The 20,400-nt window shown below is 40.3% G+C and overlaps 1 protein-coding gene across 2 annotated transcripts in view; it reads left to right on the forward strand.

Moving 5' to 3' along the window:
• The first annotated feature begins 979 nt into the window (after positions 1–979).
• Sec71 (ADP ribosylation factor guanine nucleotide exchange factor Sec71) overlaps positions 980–20,400 on the forward strand; it is a 399,392-nt gene continuing 379,971 nt past the window's right edge. For both annotated transcript variants that reach the window (XM_071656502.1, XM_071656503.1), the window contains exons 1-4: positions 980–1,118; positions 7,441–7,572; positions 10,082–10,263; positions 16,162–16,308. In XM_071656502.1, the coding sequence (XP_071512603.1) occupies positions 7,452–7,572; positions 10,082–10,263; positions 16,162–16,308 (450 nt within the window). In that variant the 5' untranslated portion in view covers positions 980–1,118; positions 7,441–7,451. The remainder of the gene's footprint in view (positions 1,119–7,440; positions 7,573–10,081; positions 10,264–16,161; positions 16,309–20,400) is intronic.

Consider the following 20,400-nt stretch of genomic DNA (forward strand, 5'->3'; position numbering starts at 1 on the left):
AAGAGTTTTTCGCCAATCGGTCTCTGTCTCCTGTACCTTCTATATGCTGCCGGTATTTACCGTTTTCTTCTTTAGACCATTCCGACTGTCCACTAACATTACACTAAACAAATTTTTCTTTACCTCTTCCTTGATCAGGCAAGGTCTTTACATTATGATCAAATTCAGGTGCTGCATCTCATGAAGAAGTGATTACTGTCAAGACCATGCAGCTGGTTAACGGTCTTGACTTGGTTGATAACGATGTTGTTTGCCATGACCCAACTTTGGAGGTTATCAAGGGTGATCCAGAGGTTAAGTTACTGACGTTATATATCAAGTAAGTACATAGACCAAAGCATAATTGATCAAGATGAGGAAGCACAAGTGTTTTAATACCTTTTTTGTATAGCACGGGGAGATAGTTTTGCATATTGTACAACTTTCTATGCCATCGAACTTTGTATACTCCTTTATATTGTCCGCATTCATAATTTCATTATTTAGCCTATTCCATATATCTACACATCTGATATAATAGAACTCTATATTTTTTGTCATTTTGTTTAGTTTCATGTTATGGACTCTAGTTGATGTATCTTTGCTTCTTTTGAAGAACTATTTATTGTACGTATCAAACTGATTTACAAACTACAAGTTGTACTCAAACCATCTCTTACTTTCTGTCATAGTGGACCAATTTGGGTCCTCTAACCTGTTACCGTAACCAGCTCTCTGAATTCTTTAAGATATTTGTTGCCCCATTCTGGTTTATATCAGTATCTTGTGCCACTTTAACAGCGGTGATCAGACTTAATAATCATATTCCACCTTGTTGGACCAATTTAGGCAGTGAAAAGTTAGTTTAAATATTTCGTAATCCATGGATTAAAAAAGAAAAAAAAGTTATTCAATTCTTCGATAACTATAGATTACCAGACTTCTTTTCTACTTTCCCCTTAAGACCAGGACTCGCTAAGGACTGTTGCCTGCCCATCCAATCACAGCAAAACACAAGAAAATATATTTAAAAAAATGGCCAACTTGGTTTTCTTTGTTGGTGATGTTATTGTTGGGTGTGAGGCAGAAGCGATCTCAAGATGGCGGCTTGACTGTGACCAAGTGATCAGCTGTTTAAGGTAGGCGTTGTTGATTGACACGTCACCACCATATGTATCTTAATATGCGGATGATATTGTCTTTATTTATGTGAATTTCTGCTGTCTTTGTTGTTCCATTGTTCTAACATTATAGGTAGCATTAAGCTCTTGGTTCTTGTAGCTACAAATGATTAAATCTCACTTTTTGACAGATAGGCTAAATGTATATAATTTACCTATGACCATGATGGTGTAAGTAATAGATAAAAAGAATAGTCTGATTATGTAGTCAGTCTTACCCATTGAGAAGATTTCTTTCAACGTGTGAGTAGACTGGTTTTGTTGACATACTTTCTGTATGACCAACCACTGAGGGGTCGTATATTGCATTAGTATACCTTCCTCAACAGCCTTTCAGGTGTTGTGTATTGTATATCTTCCTGACCAGCGTCTCATTTGTTGTATAGTGTACCAGTATACCATCCTGACCAGCCTATTAGGCGATGTGTTTTGTATATATTTCTGACCTGCCTCGCATGTTTTTTAATGCACTGACATAGCAACTTCGAGAGTCCTGTTTATATCATCTCGACTTGCCTCTCAGGTGTCGTACATCATCCTCACAAGCAATGCAGGTGTCAGACATTTATATCATCCTAACCTGCCTCTCAGGTGTTGTATATCATACTCACCAACCACTTGTGTTTTGTAAATTTTGCATCATTCTGATCGTTCTATCAGTTGTTTATATTGCATTGATATATTCTGAAAAGCTCTCAGGTGTCATATAATGTTATCATCCTGACAAACCTCTGGTATTGAGTATTGTGTATAATTTTTACCAACCTCAGATGTATATTATATATGATACTGACCAACCTCTCGGGTGTTATGTATTTCACTGGCATATCATTGTGACCAGCTCTTATGTGTTGTATATTGTACTGAAATATCATCCTAACCAGCTTTTCAGCTGTCATATGTTGTGTATCAACCCAACCAGCCATTTAAGTGTCATGTCTTGGCCAGCCTTTCAGGTATTATATATTGTATGTCATCCTTACCAGCCTCTCAAGTTCTATATATTGTATATTATCCTGACCAGTCTATCCATTGTTGTATATTGTATATCTTCTGTTTGTAGGGGAGAAAGAATTCTTCCTGCGTATTCTCTGTGTGTAGTAGAAGGTGATTAAAAGGGGAGGGAGCAGGGGGCTAGAAATCTTCCCCTCCCATTTTTTTTTTCCAAAAGAAGGAACAGAGATGGGGGCCAAGTGAGGATATTCCCTCTAAAGCTCAGTCCTTTGTTCGTAATGCAGGAATTGGCGAATATGTATGAGAAAAGAAAATCCTGACGACCACCCTCCAAAGTACCATAATGTCGTATATCATTCTTGCCAGTCTCTCTCATGCTGTATATTGTATACCACCGTGACCAGCCTTTCCAGATTGGTAACAATATTTTTTATATTTTTTCATATGTTGGGTGAGATGGCATGAGCAACTAAATGCCCTAATCAAGGCCGCCTCATCCTGTGAGAAACTGCAGAGGTTGGTGACTGAGTTTGGAAAAGTGTGTGAAAGGAGAAAGTTGAGAGTAAATGTGAATAAGAGCAAGGTTAGGTTCAGTAGGGTTGAGGGACAAGTTAATTGGGGGGTAAGTTTGAATGGGGAAAGCTGGAGGAGGTGAAGTGTTTTAGATATCTGGGAGTGGACTTGGCAGCGGATGGAACTATGGAAGCGGATGTGAGTCACAGGGTGGGGGAGCATTGAAGAATGTGTGGAAGGCGAGAACGTTATCTCAGGGAGCAAAAATGAGTATGTTTGAAGGAATAGTGGTTCCTACAATGTTACATGGTTGTGACGCATGGGCTACAGACAGGGTTGTGAGGAGGAGGGTGGATGTGTTGGAAATGAGATGTTTGAGGACAGTATGTGGTGTGAGGTGGTTTGATCGAGTAAGTAATGAGAGGGTAAGAGAGATGTGTGGTAATAAAAAGAGTATGGTTGAGAGAGCAGAAGAGGGTGTGTTGAAATGGTTTGGTCACATGAAGAGAATGAGTGAGGAAAGATTGACAGAGGATATATGTGTCAGAGGTGGAGGGAACGAGGAGAAGTAGGAGACCAAATTAGAGGTGGAAAGATGGAGTGAAAAAGGTTTTAAGCGATCGGGGCCTGAACATACAGGAGGATGAAAGGCATTCAAGGAATAGTGCGATGTAGCGCTAGGAAAGGACAACAAGGGCCACATTTGTTCACACTCAGTCTCTAGCTGTCATGTGTAATGCACTGAAACCACAGCTCCCTTTCCACATCTAATCCCCACAAAACCTTTCATAGTTTACCCCAGGTGCTTTACATGCCCTCGTTCAATCCATTGATGGCACGTTGACCCCGGTATACCACATTGTTCCAATTCACTCTATTCCTTGCCCGCCTTTCACCCTCCTGTATCTTCAAGCTCCGATCGCTTAAAATCTTTTTCACAACATCCTTCCACCTCCAATTTGGTCTCCCACTTCTTGCTCCCTCCACCTCTGACACATATATCCTCTTTGTCAATCTTTCTTCACTCATTCTCTCCATGTGACCAAATAATTCCTTCTGTTTCTCAAAGGCTTTCTTACATACATTCTTTAAAGCAAACACCTGGTCCACACATCCTCAACCACTTGTACAACCACATTGTTCCTCCCATATTTAATGTTCTGTGCAAACCGCCATCCTTTCTATCACCACTTTTCCATGCAACCTACCAGGTGCACTCAACAAACTAATACCTCTGTTATTTGAATGCTTACCTTTGTTATCTTTGCACTTATGCATTGGGACATTACATGCATTCTGCTAATCCTTAGTCACCTTACCATAATCTATACATATATTGATAATCCTAACTAACCAGCTAGCAACCCAGTCATCCCTTTTCTTAAAACATTCAGGTGCTTTACCATCGACTGTAGCCACCTTGCCACATTTTAACTTACAAAAGGTTTAACCAATTCTTCTCTCATCACCAAACCACTTTCCATGACTCTGTCACTTTGTATACCTCTATGATACAAACTCCTACATTTATTATCACACGCATTCAGCAATCCTTCAAAGTACCATTATATGCTATTTAATTTTTTTCATGATCATTATTATTATTTTTAAAAGAGATCAACGAGGCAGAGGGAAAAGGCCATCTTGGGTGAGGATAATAGGATAAGAAAAAGAATTTAGAAATTAATCAGAGTTCCTCAGGTGTTTGTAGACCTGCTTTTTTAAGGTAGAAAGATCACCTAACGCTCCCCTCCCCCCAAAAAAAGAAAAAAATCAGGTAAGGTTAGAATTTGATATAGTTTCACTCAGCCCAACCTAACCTGACAGAAAGAGATTATTAAGGACAAACCTTCAGGATATGCAAGGTATTTTAGCAGTCAATCCTTGTGTGGCAGTTCTCTACACAGAAACTGGGAAGAAGTAGCTAGATGTGAGTCACAGGTCCAAACCTTAATGGCAGGGACAGAGGCAGGCTGCTCATGAAAGCAGTTCCCAAATTAATACCTGTAGAATAAGGAGAGGGTAGCAACATCATGGTAAACAGAGAAGGGTGGTTGGAGAAAGGTGAAGCCTGTAGCATTAATGAGATGAAAGGTCTTTGAGTCTGCTTTAGCTAATAAAGAGATCGAGGAAAAGCCACCTGAGATACATAACAGTATTCCATACAAGGGTGAATAAGCCCATCATAGATATGAAATGCCTGCTTTCACAAGAAATGATTATAGCACCTTTACAACACCCTCAGCTTTGGGAAGCAGATTTGTAAAGTTGACTACATGGGGTTTATTAGGAAAAATTTCAAATGCTGTTGTGCCCAGTATGTTTATGTTATTGCAGTGATGCATTATGGTGTTTTGATATTGAATAGAGAGAGAAGTGATGTTTAGAAAGAGTGGAATTAGAGAAGATTAATGTACCAAATAGAGTGCCTTTATGAGCTGAAGAGTTAGCTATTGGTTGATCTGATTAGAAGAGGGATAGGAGGTTGAATCGCAGAAGCTATAGAAGATGTGTTTGGGTAAAGATTAGAAAGAATTATTACTAGAAGAGGTCAAATCAGCCCTTTTATCTTCTCATGAAGGTGTACTTGACTTCACAAAAAGCAGTTTAGCTATGATTCTGAGCAAAAATGGAAGCAGAGTGGGGTTCATGGGAAGTGAAGAGTTTTGTTGCCCAATATTCTTTGTCCCTGAAGAGTGGCAGAGTAGTCAAACCATGAGTTGGGGGATAGAGATCTGTGAGAAGAATGGTTGTAGGACTCCATCCTGGCTAAGATAACTTCTGTTATTTGGTCAGTATAATATGGGCATCTCATCCAGCAAAGTAGTACACTTTTCAAGGAAAAGCAGTAAAGAAGCTGCACAGAGATGACCATTGCGGTTTCTTAAAGTGCCAAGATTGCATTTTAAGGGATGGAAAGGGATGAGCATTTCCATATAGGGTAATAGAGTTAAGATTATTATCGGATGACTCTTAGGGTGCAGAAATAGTGTATGAATAGTATAGAAGGGTTCAGAGGTAAAAATGAGATCGAGTGTGTAGGAAGTATGGTTATGTTGGATGTTTAATTATTTGTTCCTGATAGTTAAGTAGGGAAAATGGAAAGGCCTTAACTCCATTGTGATCCTCCTGTGTATGGTGTACATTGACTCATACATAGAGGATTTCTGTGTTTAGATATGAAGAGAGCAGTGCTTTGTGGCAGGAGCTCAAATAGTCAAAGAATTGTACATAGTTGGTGTAATTAGGAGATGGTATATGAAACATTTAGTAAAAATAAGTCACAGAGGATAGATACAAAGGAACACAAAGGAATATAAAGGAATTCAAACAGTGACTGACCACTGGGTTCTTTTGAGGCTGATTTTGATAGTAGAAGATATCAGATAATGTGGTAAAAGGGAGATTTTGAGTCAGATAACATCAAAATTGGGAGTCCCATGATCCATGAGGCACATGTTAGATCTTTTTGTACTACAATAAACACAAACACCTTTCATGAAAAGGACACAGAAATAAAGATTGTAGTTGAGGATATGATAGTGTAAAGGGAAAGCAGTCTTGGGGAGATGGGTATGATTCCTTGTGTTGAAGAACATTGGAGAATTTTTGTGATGGGTGTAAGTGCATGAGTTTGGAAACTTATCCCACTTAACAAGACTAGAAATCAATTCCTTTTTTTTATTGGAACTGACACTAATTGTTACCATATGTACTTGTCCCCAGTGGCATTCCCTTAATGCATTACATATTAAACATTGTAAATGATTTGTAACAGACACCTACTGTGAGGAAAGGACACAAAGAGGGACACATTGTGTGCTTGAAAGAGAGGGGCATTGAAAGTTAGTGAAACAAGAAGATTAATTCCACCAATTGCTTCTTATAGCTGATCAGTTGTACAAACCTCATTAAAGTAGGACTATGTATTTTTCAGTTTAATGAACACACTGGTAAGAGTTATTAATCTTGTGATCCCACCTCACAGCTGCAGGATGCAGCTGATGTTCTACAGTCTCCTTTTCTTCCATTGCAAGGTCACATTAAATCATAGGTACCTTTCTCATCTCTTTGGTTGGAGAACTATGACTAGGAGACTTCATATTGAGAGGAAGCTTTAGAAGAATTGATTTTAGAGACAAGTTTATCTAATAAAAGAGTCAAACCTCTAATCTTCATAAATTTTAAATTCATCAGTTTTAGAAATGACAAGTTGATCAGAGAACTTGGCAAGAAACTAATAAAGGATCAATTCACAAATGGTGTTTAGTGCAATTTGTCAAAAGGGTTGGGATACATGGTATAGGATAAGATAGGAAACTGTAGATGAAGATGCTGAATCTTCATACATTGTTACTAAAGAATCATAGATAAGTCCTCTGAGAGTAGAGCTCCTCATATCACACAGTAAGTTAATTACAATGAAATATGCTGGTTAAGAGAAAGATTACTTTGGTGGTACAAGTTGGTTATCATAGATTTTTTTTTTAGCATAATCATTATGTGTCTTTGTGTTTACACCAGAACCCTTTTTTTATGGGTTATATTTACTTCAACCAAAAAAAGACTAGATAGGCTTTGTCAATATTCTTGTCACTAAAACTTTTATTTTGGAAACATTAGATTTATTTCTTATAGTTTTAGATGTTTCACAAAATATTAAAGGTTGAAACTTTAACAATCTGTAGTTTGAATAGGTTTATCTTTTGAGAGAGACTGAAGATGGATTGTTACTTATCTTTTCAGATATTCAAAGTTATAAGGAATTCAAGTATACTATCCTTTGGGTCTCAGACTTTCAATTCTGTTTCAGAATGCAATAGAATGAGCTCGGTACCCTCTGCCAGGATGTTTATGCTCCGGGCCTTGGAGAAGATATATGGGGAGAAAGAAATACGTAGGTCACATCATTCCCAGCTAAAAAGGGCTGTAGAACAGGCTCTTGGTTAGTATTTTGACTCTTAATTTGTTGGTGCTTGGTTTTACCACCTCATCTGGTAGCCATCCACTCCTCTTTCTCATCTCTTTCTTTTACCTCCCCATCCATCAGCATTTCTCCTTTTTCAGTAGTGTTGAGGGACAAGTTAAGGGATGTAAGTTTGAATGCAGAAAAATTGGAGTGTTTTTGATCTCTGGGAGTGGACTTAGCAGCGGATGGAACCATGGAAGTGGAAGTGAGTTACTGGGTGGAGGAGGGGGTGAAGGTTCTGGGGGCGATGAAGAATGTGTGGAAGGAGAGAACGTTATCTCGGAGAGCAAAAATGGGTATGTTTGAAGGAATAGTGGTTCCAATAATGCTATATGGTTGCAAGGCATGGGCTATAGATAGGGTTGTACGGAGGTGGGTGGATGAATGAAATGTTTAAGGACAATATATGGTGTGAGGTGGTTTGATTAAGTAATGAAAGGGTAAGAGAAATTTGTGGAAATAAAAGAGTGTGGTTTGGAGAGCAGAAGAGGGTGTGTTGAAATGGTTTGGACATATGGAAAGAATGAGTGAGGAAAGATTGACAAAGAGAATATATGTGTCAGACCAAATTGGAGGTGGAAGGATGGAGTGAAAAAGGTTTTGAGCGATCGGGGCTTAAACATACAGGAGGATGAAAGGCGTGCAAGGAATGGAGTGAATTGGAACGATGTGGTAGATTGACGTGCTGTTAATTGATTGAAGCAGGGCATGTGAAGCATCTGGGGTAAACCCTGGAAAGGTCAATGGGGCCTGGATGTAGAAAGGGAGCTGTGGTTTCAGTGCATTACACATGACAGCTAGAGACTGAGTGTGAATGAATGTGGCCCTTTTTGTCTTTTCCTGGTGCTACCTTGCTGGAGTGGGGGGCGATGCTGTTTCATATGTGTCAGGGTGGTGATGGGAATGGATGAAGGCAGCAAATATGAATATGTACATGTGTATATATGTATATGTCTGTGTATGTATATGTATGTATACGGTAAATTGTATATGTATATATATGTGTGTATATGGGCATTTATGTATATACATGTGTATGTGGGTGGGTTAGGCCATTCCTCATCTGTTTCTTTGCGCTACCTTGCTAACGTGGGAGACAGCAGTCAAGTATAATGATATAGAAAAAATGGTTTTGCTTTCATTTTTCATATCATGGCATCCATGGTGACATCACACAGCCCTGCCTCACACCTACTGGTTATACCAAAACTTTTGCTCAGCTCTCAATCCACTTTTACACATGCATTTGCTCCTCTATAGAAGGCTTTCACACCATCCAACAGTTGTCCTTCTACCCCATATATCCTTGCCACATCCCATACAGCATTCCACTTGACTCTCATGTGCTTTCTCCAGATCCAGAAATGCTGCATGCACCATCTTATCTTACACTAAATACTTCTCTGTGGTCATCTTTACCACAAAAATCTGATCCGCACATCCCTACCTTTCCTAAAACCCCCTTACTTTTCACTTATTCTACATTCAGTCATTAAAAAGCACTACAACCCCTCAACAGTACTCATTCATAGAGGCAGTAGTTACAGAATAAAAAATAAGTATGATGATGCAATACATTTGTTAGTTGTGCACTTAGAGATTTAGAGTTGGTTCCTTGTATATAAAGAATTTATTGGCATCAAAGCCACAACTGTAGTATGGATTTTCTGTAATTTCTTCCATCTCTAAAATGGTTTGGTCTTGAATTTAACCTGTTTTGTAACTTTGAAGAAAATGCCACTTTGATAATGGACCTTATACAGTCATTTCACAGCACCAGAAGAACTAAATGGCATAAGACCATTAACTTTAGTTTGAAGGAGTGTCACTTATAAAATGATTTAAACTCAAACTAAACTAGGCCATAAGTTGAAGAAAATTATTCGTTTAAACAATGTTAATTTGTTTCTCAGCATCTAAAGAAATGAATGGCATAAAACTAATAACTTTAGTTAGGAGTTAGAATTATGGCTGTAATAAAAAGGCTCAGCCTAGAAAATAATCTGGCTCATAACTTGAGGAAAATTTCAGCTTTGGCCATAGAACTTAAGACATGTTTTTGATACTTTCCAAACAATATATCCACTGTTATATTACTCCCAATGATTATGCTGTACTGGAGGTACCTCAGGCATACTATTGAACACCATTTTGTACTGTTTATGAGATATGAATAATGTTTTGATAATGATTTAAAGTTTGTTCAAATATGAAATTCTTGACACTGAATTTTGCTACAGGACATGCATTGAATTTTCTAGTAAGGTTATTTTAATAATATTGTTTATATTTAGCTTCATGCACTGTAAATTTCTGTAGTTTATTCTGATATTACAGTTTGGCTGATACTTTATACATTCTGAAGTTTCCATAATGAGTTTTGCTCTGATGCACTTACCACTGACATATTTAGAGAGAAATGTATCTTGTGTATGGAAGACAAATTACAGATTTCTTTCTTTGTTGGTACCCTTTCCTCCAACAGAAGAGTTGCGTAGTGAGCTGGGAGGGCCTGAAAATGGTTCTGGTCCAAGTTTCTCAGCTGCATTACCTGTGCCTAAGAGTGATGCACCACAGTTAGATGCAGAGAAACACTTTTTGCCATTTGAACTTGCCTGTCAGTCCAAGTCAGCAAAAATTGTGGTGTCATCACTTGACTGTATTCAGGTATGAAATGTTCTTGAGTGCATTTCCTTATATGTATTAGCTTATGTATTGCTGGTGTACTTTTCAATATGATGTATGTTTAAGTAAAAGAGCATACCCTTTTGTAGTCATATGTTCGCTTAATTCGTCAAACATTTCACTCTCAGTGTCATGTCAGTGACCACCAAAAGGGCTGGGGTTAGGGAAGGAAGAATACTTCCCTCATTCCATGCATGTCCAACATGGTATCTAAAAGGGGTAGGAATGTGGGACAGGAAACCCTCCTCTTCGTGTATTTCAGTTTCTAAAAGTTGAAACAGGAGTGAAGTGAGGAGTGCTCATTTTCATTGAAACTTCAGGCTGGGATATGCTAATGTGCATGGATGTAACCAAGATGAGTGGAAGGGAGAGAGATAAGTATTATGTTTGGTGAGGGGAGCCTAGATTTTCTGTCTCTTGTGTTAAACAAGGCTCAAGGGGAAGATGCAAGAATGGTCTAGAAGTATTATAGAGATAGAGTCAGGGATCAGGTCAGTGTGAAGGTAAGAGCAAGGAAAGCAGTGGATTTTCTGCTGAAGATGTATTTTTCAGGAAAGGATCCCAGATTGACATGGGAGAAAATAGAGGTTGATTATGCGAGAAATGTTATCATTAGTGCACCTAATAGTGAGTGGAGTGGGGAAGAGAAAATGTTTTTGGTGCATCAGCAATTTTTGTATGAGGGATCAAGTATTAGTAAAGGATGATTTGAAAACAAATTGTATAATGTGGCAGTTGAGGGTGTTATTGAGAGGCATGGGATACCCATTGAGGATGAAAATGTTGAACAAGTGTTTGAGTTGTTTACCAAAAAAGAAATGCTGATTGAGAATACCTTATTTAAAAAAGGGATGTACTTCTGCGGACATGGGTGAGTGGGGTTAACGATGAGGGGTCATTATAGTGTTACTTTGTGCTGACTGATAGGCATGCAAAAGAGAGACTCTTGGATGTAAACATGCTGAAAGGAATACCCAGTGGGGTATCTGATCACTTGTAGATAGAGGCAAGGGTGAAAGTTTGTAGATGCTTTTGAGAATGAGATGATATGAGTGTGCTTGGAAAAGAGGTTGAGTGAGGAAATACAAGTAGAGATTAGGTGAAGAATGGTAAAAGGAGGCAGTTGATGAAGGCATGGGAGGTGCAGTGTCCACAAAAAACTTTTTCTGTCTCCCCATGCATTTTTAATGGTGTTGTCACACTTACAGTTTGTTACTTTGTCATTTCTCCTTTGGCTTTGATTACCATCAGATGTTTGGGCATGGAATTGGCAAGTAACAAATAGCATGAGAAACATAGATTGTCACATGTTGGATCTAAAATGGTTTATAACTGGCAATAGAGCATCTTCTGAACTAGGATCAGAGTTAATGAACTCAGTCCCATGATTCACATATTAGATGGCAATAAAGCATCAAAATGAATCATTCAATGCTACCATAGTTCTTGTATGCTACATTACTACATAAGCCACATAGCAGGAGCAGTAACAACTGTCTAACTTTACTGTAAGACTGCAGTCACTTGTATTTATTTATTTACTTATATTTATCATATTTTGTCGCTGTCTCCCGCGTTAGCGAGGTAACGCAAGGAAACAGACGAAAGAATGGCCCAACCCACCCACATACGCATGTATATACATATACGTCCACACACGCACATATACATACCTATACATCTCAACATATACATATATATACACACACAGACATATACATATATACACATGTACATGGTTCATACTGTCTGCCCATATTCATTCCCATCGCCACCCCGCCACACATGAAATGACAACCCCCTCTCCCCAAATGTGCGCGAGGTAGCGCTAGGAAAAGACAACAAAGGCCACATTCGTTCACATTCAGTTTCTAGCTGTCATGTATAATGCACCGAAACCACAGCTCCCTTTCCACATCCAGGCCCCACAAAACTTTCCATGGTTTACCCCAGACACTTCACATTCCCTGATCCAATCCATTGACAGCATATCCACCCTGGTATACCACATCGTTCCAATTCACTCTCTTCCTTGCATGCCTTTCACCCTCCTGCATGTTCAGGCCCTGATCACTCATAATCTTTTTCACTCCATCTTTCCACCTCCAATTTGGTCTCCCACTTCTCGTTCCCTCTACCTCTGACACATATATCCTCTTTGTCAGTCTTTCCTCACTCATTCTCTCCATGTGACCAAACCATTTCAAAACACCCTCTTCTGCTCTCTCAACCACATTCTTTTTATTACTACACATCTCTCTTACCCTTTCATTACTTACTTGATCAAACCACCTCACACCACATATTGTCCTCATATATCTCATTTTCAGCACATCCACCCTCCTCCGCACAACTCTATCTATAGCCCATGCCTCGTAACCATATAACATTGTTGGAACCACTATTCCTTCAGAAACACCCATTTTTGCTTTCCAAGATAACATTCTCGACTTCCATACATTTTTCAGTGCTCCCAGAACTTTTGCCCCCTCCCCCACCCTATGATTCACTTCAGCTTCCATGGTTCCATCCGCTGCCAAATCACTTCCCAGATATCCAAAACACTTCACTTCCTCCAGTTTTTCTCCATTCAGACTTACCTCCCAGTTGACTTGTCCCTCAACCCTACTGTACCTAATAACCTTGCTCTTATTCACATTTACTCTCAGCTTTCTTCTTTCACACACTTTACCAAACTCAGTCACCAGCTTCTTCAGTTTCTCACTAGAATCAGCGACCAGCACTGTATCATCAGTGAACAAGAACTGACTCACTTCCCTAGCTCTCTCATCCACAGCAGACTGCATACTTGCCCCTCTTTCCAAAACTTTTGCATTCACCTCCCTAACAACCCCATCCATGAACAAATTTAACAACCATGGAGACATTACGTACCCCTGCTGCAAACCAACATTCACTGAGAACCAATCACTTTCCTCTCTTCCTACTCGTACACGTGCCTTACATCCTTGATAAAAACTTTTCACTGCTTCTAACAATTTGCCTCCCACACCATATATTCTTAATACCTTCCAGAGCATCTCTATCAACTCTATCGTATGCCTTTTCCAGATCCATAAGTGCTACATGCAAGTCCATTTGCTTTTCTAAGTATTTCTCACATACATTCCTCAAAGCAAACACCTGATCCACACATCCTCTACTGCTTCTGAAACCACACTGCTCTTCCCCAGTCTGATGCTCTGTACATGCCTTCACCCTCTCAATCAATACCCTCCCATATAATTTCCCAGGAATACTCAACAAACTTATACCTCTGTAATTTGAGCTCTCACTTTTATCCCCTTTGCCTTTAAAGTACAATGGCTCTATGCAAGCATTCCGACAGTCCTCAGGCACCTTACCATGAGTCATACATGCATTAGATAACCTTAGCAACCAGTCAACAATACAGTCACCCCTTTTTTAATGAATTCCACTGCAATATCATCCAAACCTGCTGCCTTGCCGGCTTTCATCTTCCACAAAACTTTTACTACCTCTTCTCTGTTTACCAAATTATTCTCCCAAACCCTCTCACTTTGTACACCACCTCGACCAAAACACCCTATATCTGCCTCTCGATCATCAAACACAATCAATAAACCTTCAAAATACTTACTCCATCTCCCTCTCACATCACCACTACTTATTATCACCTCCCCATTAGCCCCCTTCACTGAAGTTCTCATTTGTTCCCTTGTCTTACGCCTTTTATTTACCTCCTTCCAAAACATCTTTTTATTCTCCCTAAAATTTAATGATACTCAATCACCCCAACTCTTATTTGCCCTCTTTTTCACCTCTTGCACCTTTCTTTTGACCTTCTGCCTCTTTCTTTTAAACATCTCCCAGTCATTTGCATTATTTCCCCGCAAAAATCATCCAAATGCCTCTCTCTTCTCTTTCACTAATGATCTTACTTCATCCCACCACTCACTACCCTTTCTAATCTGCCCACCTCCCATGCTTCTCATGCCACAAGCATCTTTTCACAAGCCATCACTGCTTCCCTAAATACATCCCATTCCTCCCCCACTCCCCTTACGTCCTTTGTTCTCACCTTTTTCCATTCTGTACTCGGTCTCACACAAGTCTCCTTCGCGAGCTCACTTACTCTCACCACTCTCTTCACCCCAACATTCTCTCCTCTTTTCTGAAAACCTCTACAAATCTTCACCTTTGCCACCACAAGATAATGATCAGACATCCCTCTAGTTGCACCTCTCAGCACATTAACATCCAAAAGTCTCTCTTTCGCACGCCTATCAATTAACACGTAATCCAAAAATGCTCTCTGGCCATCTCTCCTACTTATGTACCTATACTTATGTATATCTCTCTTTTTAAACCAGGTATTTCCAATCACCAGTCCTTTTTCAGCACATAGATCTACAAACTCTTCACTATTTCCGTTTACAACACTGAACACCCCATGTACACCAATTATTCCCTCAACTGCCACATTACTCACCTTTGCATTCAAAACCCATCACTGTGACCTAGTCTTGTGCATCAAAACTACTAACACTCGCACTCCGCTGCTCCCAAAATACTTGCCTCATGATCTTTCTTCTCATGCCCAGGTGCATATGCACCAATAATCACCCATCTCTCTCCATCTACTTTCAGTTTTACCCATATCAATCTAGAGTTTACTTTCTTACACTCTGTCACATACTCCCACCACTCCTGTTTCAGGAGTAGTGCTACTCCTTCCCTTGCTCTTGTCCTCTCACTAACCCCTGTGGAAGTCAAGAATGTTATCTTGGAAAGCAAAAATGGGTATGTTTGAGGGAATAGTGGTTCCAACAATGTTATATGGTTGTGAGGTTTGGGCTGTAGATAGAATTATGTGGAGGAGGGTGGATGTGCTGGAAATGAGATGTTTGAGGACAACATGTGGTGTTAGGTGGTTTGATCGAGTAAGTAATGAAAGGGTAAGAGATTTGTGTGGTAATAAACAGAGTGTGGTTGAGAGAGCAGAAGAGGGTGTTTTGAAATGGGTTGGACACATGAAGAGAATGAGTGAGGAAGGATTGACCAAGAGGATGTATGTGTCAGAGGTGGAGGGAACGAGGAGAAGTGGGAGGCCAAACTGGAGGTGGAAAGATGGAGTGAAAAAGATTTTGAGTGATCGGGGCCTGAACGTGGAGGAGGGTGAAAGGCATGCAAGGAATAGAGTGAATTGGAATGATGTGGTATACCAGGGTCGACGTGCTGTCAATGGATTGAACCAGGGCATGTGAAGCGTCTGGGGTAAACCGAGGATAGTTTTGTGGGGCCTGGATGTGGAAAGGGAGCTGTGGTTTTGGTGCTTTATACATGACATCTAGAGACTGAGTGTGAACGAATGTGGCCTTTGTTGTCTTTTCCTAGTGCTACCTCGCGCACATGCGAGGAGAGGGGGTTGTCATTTCATGTGTGGCAAGGTGGCGACGGGAATGAATAAGGGCAGACAGTACGAATCATGTACACGTGTATATATGTATATGTCTGTGTGTGTATATGCGTTGAGATGTATAGGTATGTATATGTGCGTGTGTGGACGTGTATGTATATACATGTGTATGTGGTTGGGTTGGGCCATTCTTTCGTCTGTTTCCTTGTGCTACCTCACTAACACGGGAGACAACAACATAGTATAATATCAACTCCAGGCTGCACAGACAGTTGTTTTAGCCACTATACATGTTTTTTTTTTTCCAGAGATGCTTTTCCTTTACATAATATGGGAAAATTATTTTTATTATCATTAATATAATATGTTTATTTGTCTGTACTCATTTAGAAGATAAGGTGATTCTTAGTAAGAATGATATTTATCTTTTCACTGAAATATATTCAGAGCATTTGAAAATATGATTCATTCTTTAACAGAAACTTATTGCATATGGGCATCTAACTGGCAACTGTGCTGACCCACATAATCCAAACAAGCGGTTGATTGACCACATTGTTGAAACAATATGCAATTGCTTCAATGGTTCCTCCACAGACAAGGATGTAGAAATTCAGATTATTAAGGTATGTGCATCCAGGATAATATTTAAGGTAATATCACATGTATATACATCCCTGGGGATAGGGGATTAAGAATACTTCCCACGTATTCCCTGCGTGTTGTTGAAGGCGACTAAAAGGGGAGGGAGCGGGGGGCTGGAAATCCTCCCCTCTCGGTTTGTTTTGTTTTTTTTCAATTTTCCAAAAGAAGGAACAGAGAATTGGGCCAGGTGAGGGTATTCCTTCAAAGGCCCAGTCCTCTGTTCTTAACGCTACCTCGCTAATGCGGGAAATGGCGAATAGTTTGAAAGAAAAAGAAAGATATACATACACGTCCACACACGCAAATATACATACCTATACATCCCAACGTATACATATATGTATATACACACACAGACATATACATATATACACATGTACATAATTCATACTGTCTGCCTTTATTCATTCCTGTCGCCACCCCACCACGTATGAAATAACAACCCCCTCCCCCCTCATGTGTGCGAGGTAGTGCTAGGAAAAGACAACAAAGGCCCCATTCGTTCACACTCAGTCTCTAGCTCTCATTTAATAATGCACCGAAACCACAGCTCCCTTTCCACATCCAGGACCCACAGAACTTTCCATGGTTTACCCCAGACGCTTCACATGCCCTGGTTCAATCCATTGACAGCACGTCGACCCTGATATACCACATCATTCCAATTTACTCTATTCCTTGCACGCCTTTCACCCTCCTGCATGTTCAGGCCCCGATCACTCAAAATCTTTTTCACTCCATCTTTCCACCTCCAAATTGGTCTCCCACTTCTCCTCATTCCCTCCACCTCTGACACATATATCCTCTTGGTCAATCTTTCCTCACTCATTCTCTCCATGTGACCAAACCATTTCAAAACACCCTCTTCTGCTCTCTCAACCACACTCTTTTTATTACCACATATCTCTCTTACCCTATTATTACTTACTAGATCAAACCACCTCACACCACATGTTGTCCTCAAACACCTCATTTCCAGCACATCCACCCTCCTGCACACAGCTCTATCCATAGCCCACGCCTCGCAACCATACAACATTGTTGGAACCACTATTCCTTCAAACATACCCATTTTTACTTTCCGAGATAATGTTCTCGACTTCCAAACATTCTTCAAGGCTCCCAGAAATTTCGCCCCCTCCCCCACCCTATGATTCACTTCCGCTTCCATGGCTCCATCCGCTGCCAAATCCACTCCCAGATATCTAAAACACTTTACTTCCTCCAGTTTTTCTCCATTCAAACTTACCTCCCAATTGACTTGACCCTGAACCCTACTGTACCTAATAACCTTGCTCTTATTCACATTTGCTCTCAACTTTCTTCTCTCACACCCTTTACCAAACTCAGTCACCAGCTTCTGCAGTTTCTCACATGAATCAGCCACCAGTGCTGTATCATCAGTGAACAAGAACTGACTCACTTCCCAAGCTCTCTCATCCACAACAGACTGCATACTTGCCCCTCTTTCCAAAACTCTTGCATTCACCTCCCTAACAACCCCATCCATAAACAAATTAAAGAACCATGGAGGCATCACACACCCCTGCCGCTAACCTACATTCACTGAGAACCAGTCAGTTTCTTCTCTTCCTACATGTACACATGCCTTACATCCTCGATAAAAACTTTTCACTGCTTCTAACAACTTGCCTCCCACACCATATATTCTTAATACCTTCCACAGAGCATCTCTATCAACTCTATCATATGCCTTCTCCAGATGCATAAATGCTAGATACAAATCCATTTGCTTTTCTTAAGTATTTCTCACATTCCTCAAAGCAAACACCTGATCCACACATCCTCTACCACTTCTAAAACCACACTGCTCTTCCCCAATCTGATGCTTCATACATGCCTTCACCCTCTCAATCAATACCCTCCCATATGATTTACCAGGAATATTCAACAAACTTATACCTCTATAATTTGAGCACTCACCTTTGTCCCCTTTGCCTTTGTACAGTGGCACTATGCAAGCATTCCGCCAATCCTCAGGCACCTCACCATGAATCATACATACATTAAATAACCTTACCAACCAGTCAACAATACAGTCACCCCCTTTTTTTTATAAATTCCACTGCAGTACCATCCAAACCCGATGCCTTGCCGGCTTTCATTTTCCGCAAAGCTTTTCCTACCTCTTCTCTGTTTACCAAATCATTTTCCCTAACCCTCTCACTTTGCACACCACCTCGACCAAAACACCCTGTATCTGCCACTCTATCATCAAACACATTCAACAAACCTTCAAAATACTCAGTCCACCTCCTTCTCACATCACCACTACTTGTTATCACCTCCCCATTAGCCCCCTTCACTGAAGTTCCCATTTGTTCCCTTGTCTACGCACTTTATTTACCTCCTTCCAAAACATCTTTTTATTCTCCCTAAAATTTAATGATACTCTCTCACCCCAACTCTCATTTGCCCTCTTTTTCACCTCTTGCACCTTTCTGTTGACCTCCTGCCTCTTTCTTTTATACCTCTCCCACTCATTTGCATTATTTCCTTGCAAAAATCGTCCAAATGCCTCTCTCTTCTCTTTCACTAATACTCTTACTTCTTCATCCCACCACTCACTACCCTTTCTAATTTGCCCACCTCCCACGCTTCTCATGCCATAAGCATCTTTTGCGCAAGCCATCACTGCTTCCCTAAATGCATCCCATTCCTCCCCCACTCCCCTTACCTCCTTTGTTCTCACCTTTTTCCATTCTGTACTCAGTCTCTCCTGGTACTTCCTCACTCAAGTCTCCTTCCCAAGCTCACTTACTCTCACCGCTCTCTTCACCCCAATATTCTCTCATCTTTTCTGAAAACCTCTACAAATCTTCACCTTCGCCTTCACAAGATAATGATCAGACATCCCTCTAGTTGCACCTCTCAGCACATTAACATCCAAAAGTCTCTCTGTTGCGTGCCTATCATGTAACATGTAATCTAATAACGCTCTCTGGCCGTCTCTCCTACTTACATACGTATACTTATGTATATCTCTCTTTTTAAACCAGGTATTCCCAATCACCAGTCCTTTTTCAGCACATAAATCTACATGCTCTTCACCATTTCCATTTACAACACTAAACACCCTATGTACACCAATTATTCCCTCAACTGCCACATTACTCACCTTTGCATTCAAATCACCTGTCACTATAACCTGGTCTCGTGCACTAAAACCACTAACACACTCATTCAGCTGCTCCCAAAACACTTGCCTCACATGATCTTTCTTCTCATGCCCAGGTGCATATGCACCAATAATCACTCATCTCTCTCCATCAACTTTCAGTTTTACCCATATCAATCTAGAGTTTACTTTCTTACACTCTATCACGTACTCCCACCACTCCTGTTTCAGGAGTAGTGCTACTCCTTCCCTTGCTCTTGCCCTCTCACTAACCCCTGACTTTACTCCCAAGACATTCCCAAACCACTCTTCCCCTTTAACCTTGAGCTTCGTTTCACTCAGAGCCAAAATATCCAGGTTTCTTTCCTCAAACATACTACCTATCTCTCCTTTTTTCTCAAAGGACTCCTTCTTCTGTTTCCCCTTTTAGAAAGTTGAAATACAAGGAGGGGAGGGTTTCTAGCCCCCCTGCTCCCTACCCCTTTAGTTGCCTTCTACGACACATGAGGAATGCGTGGGAAGTATTCTTTCTCCCCTATCCCCAGGGATAATTGTATTAAGAAAAATATTATTATACATGCAAGAGTTTTGGAAAGAGGGGCAAGTATGCAGTCTGTTGTGGATGAAAGAGCTTGGGAAGTGAGTCAGTTGTTGTTTGCTGATGATACAGGGCTGGTGGCTGATTTATTTGAGAAAGTGCAGAAGCTGGTGACTGAGTTTGGTAAAGTGTGTGAAAGAAGAAAGCTGAGAGTAAATGTGAATAAGAGCAAGGTTATTAGGTACAGTAGGGTTGAGGGACAAGTCAACTGGGAGGTAAGTTTGAATGGAGAAAAACTGGAGGAAGTGAAGTGTTTTAGATATCTGGGAGTGGATTTGGCAGCGGATGGAACCATGGAAGCGGAAGTGAATCATAGGGTGGGGGAGGGGGCGAAAG

This window comes from Panulirus ornatus, chromosome 63, assembly GCF_036320965.1.
Source record: "Panulirus ornatus isolate Po-2019 chromosome 63, ASM3632096v1, whole genome shotgun sequence".
Lineage (NCBI taxonomy): Eukaryota > Metazoa > Arthropoda > Malacostraca > Decapoda > Palinuridae > Panulirus > Panulirus ornatus.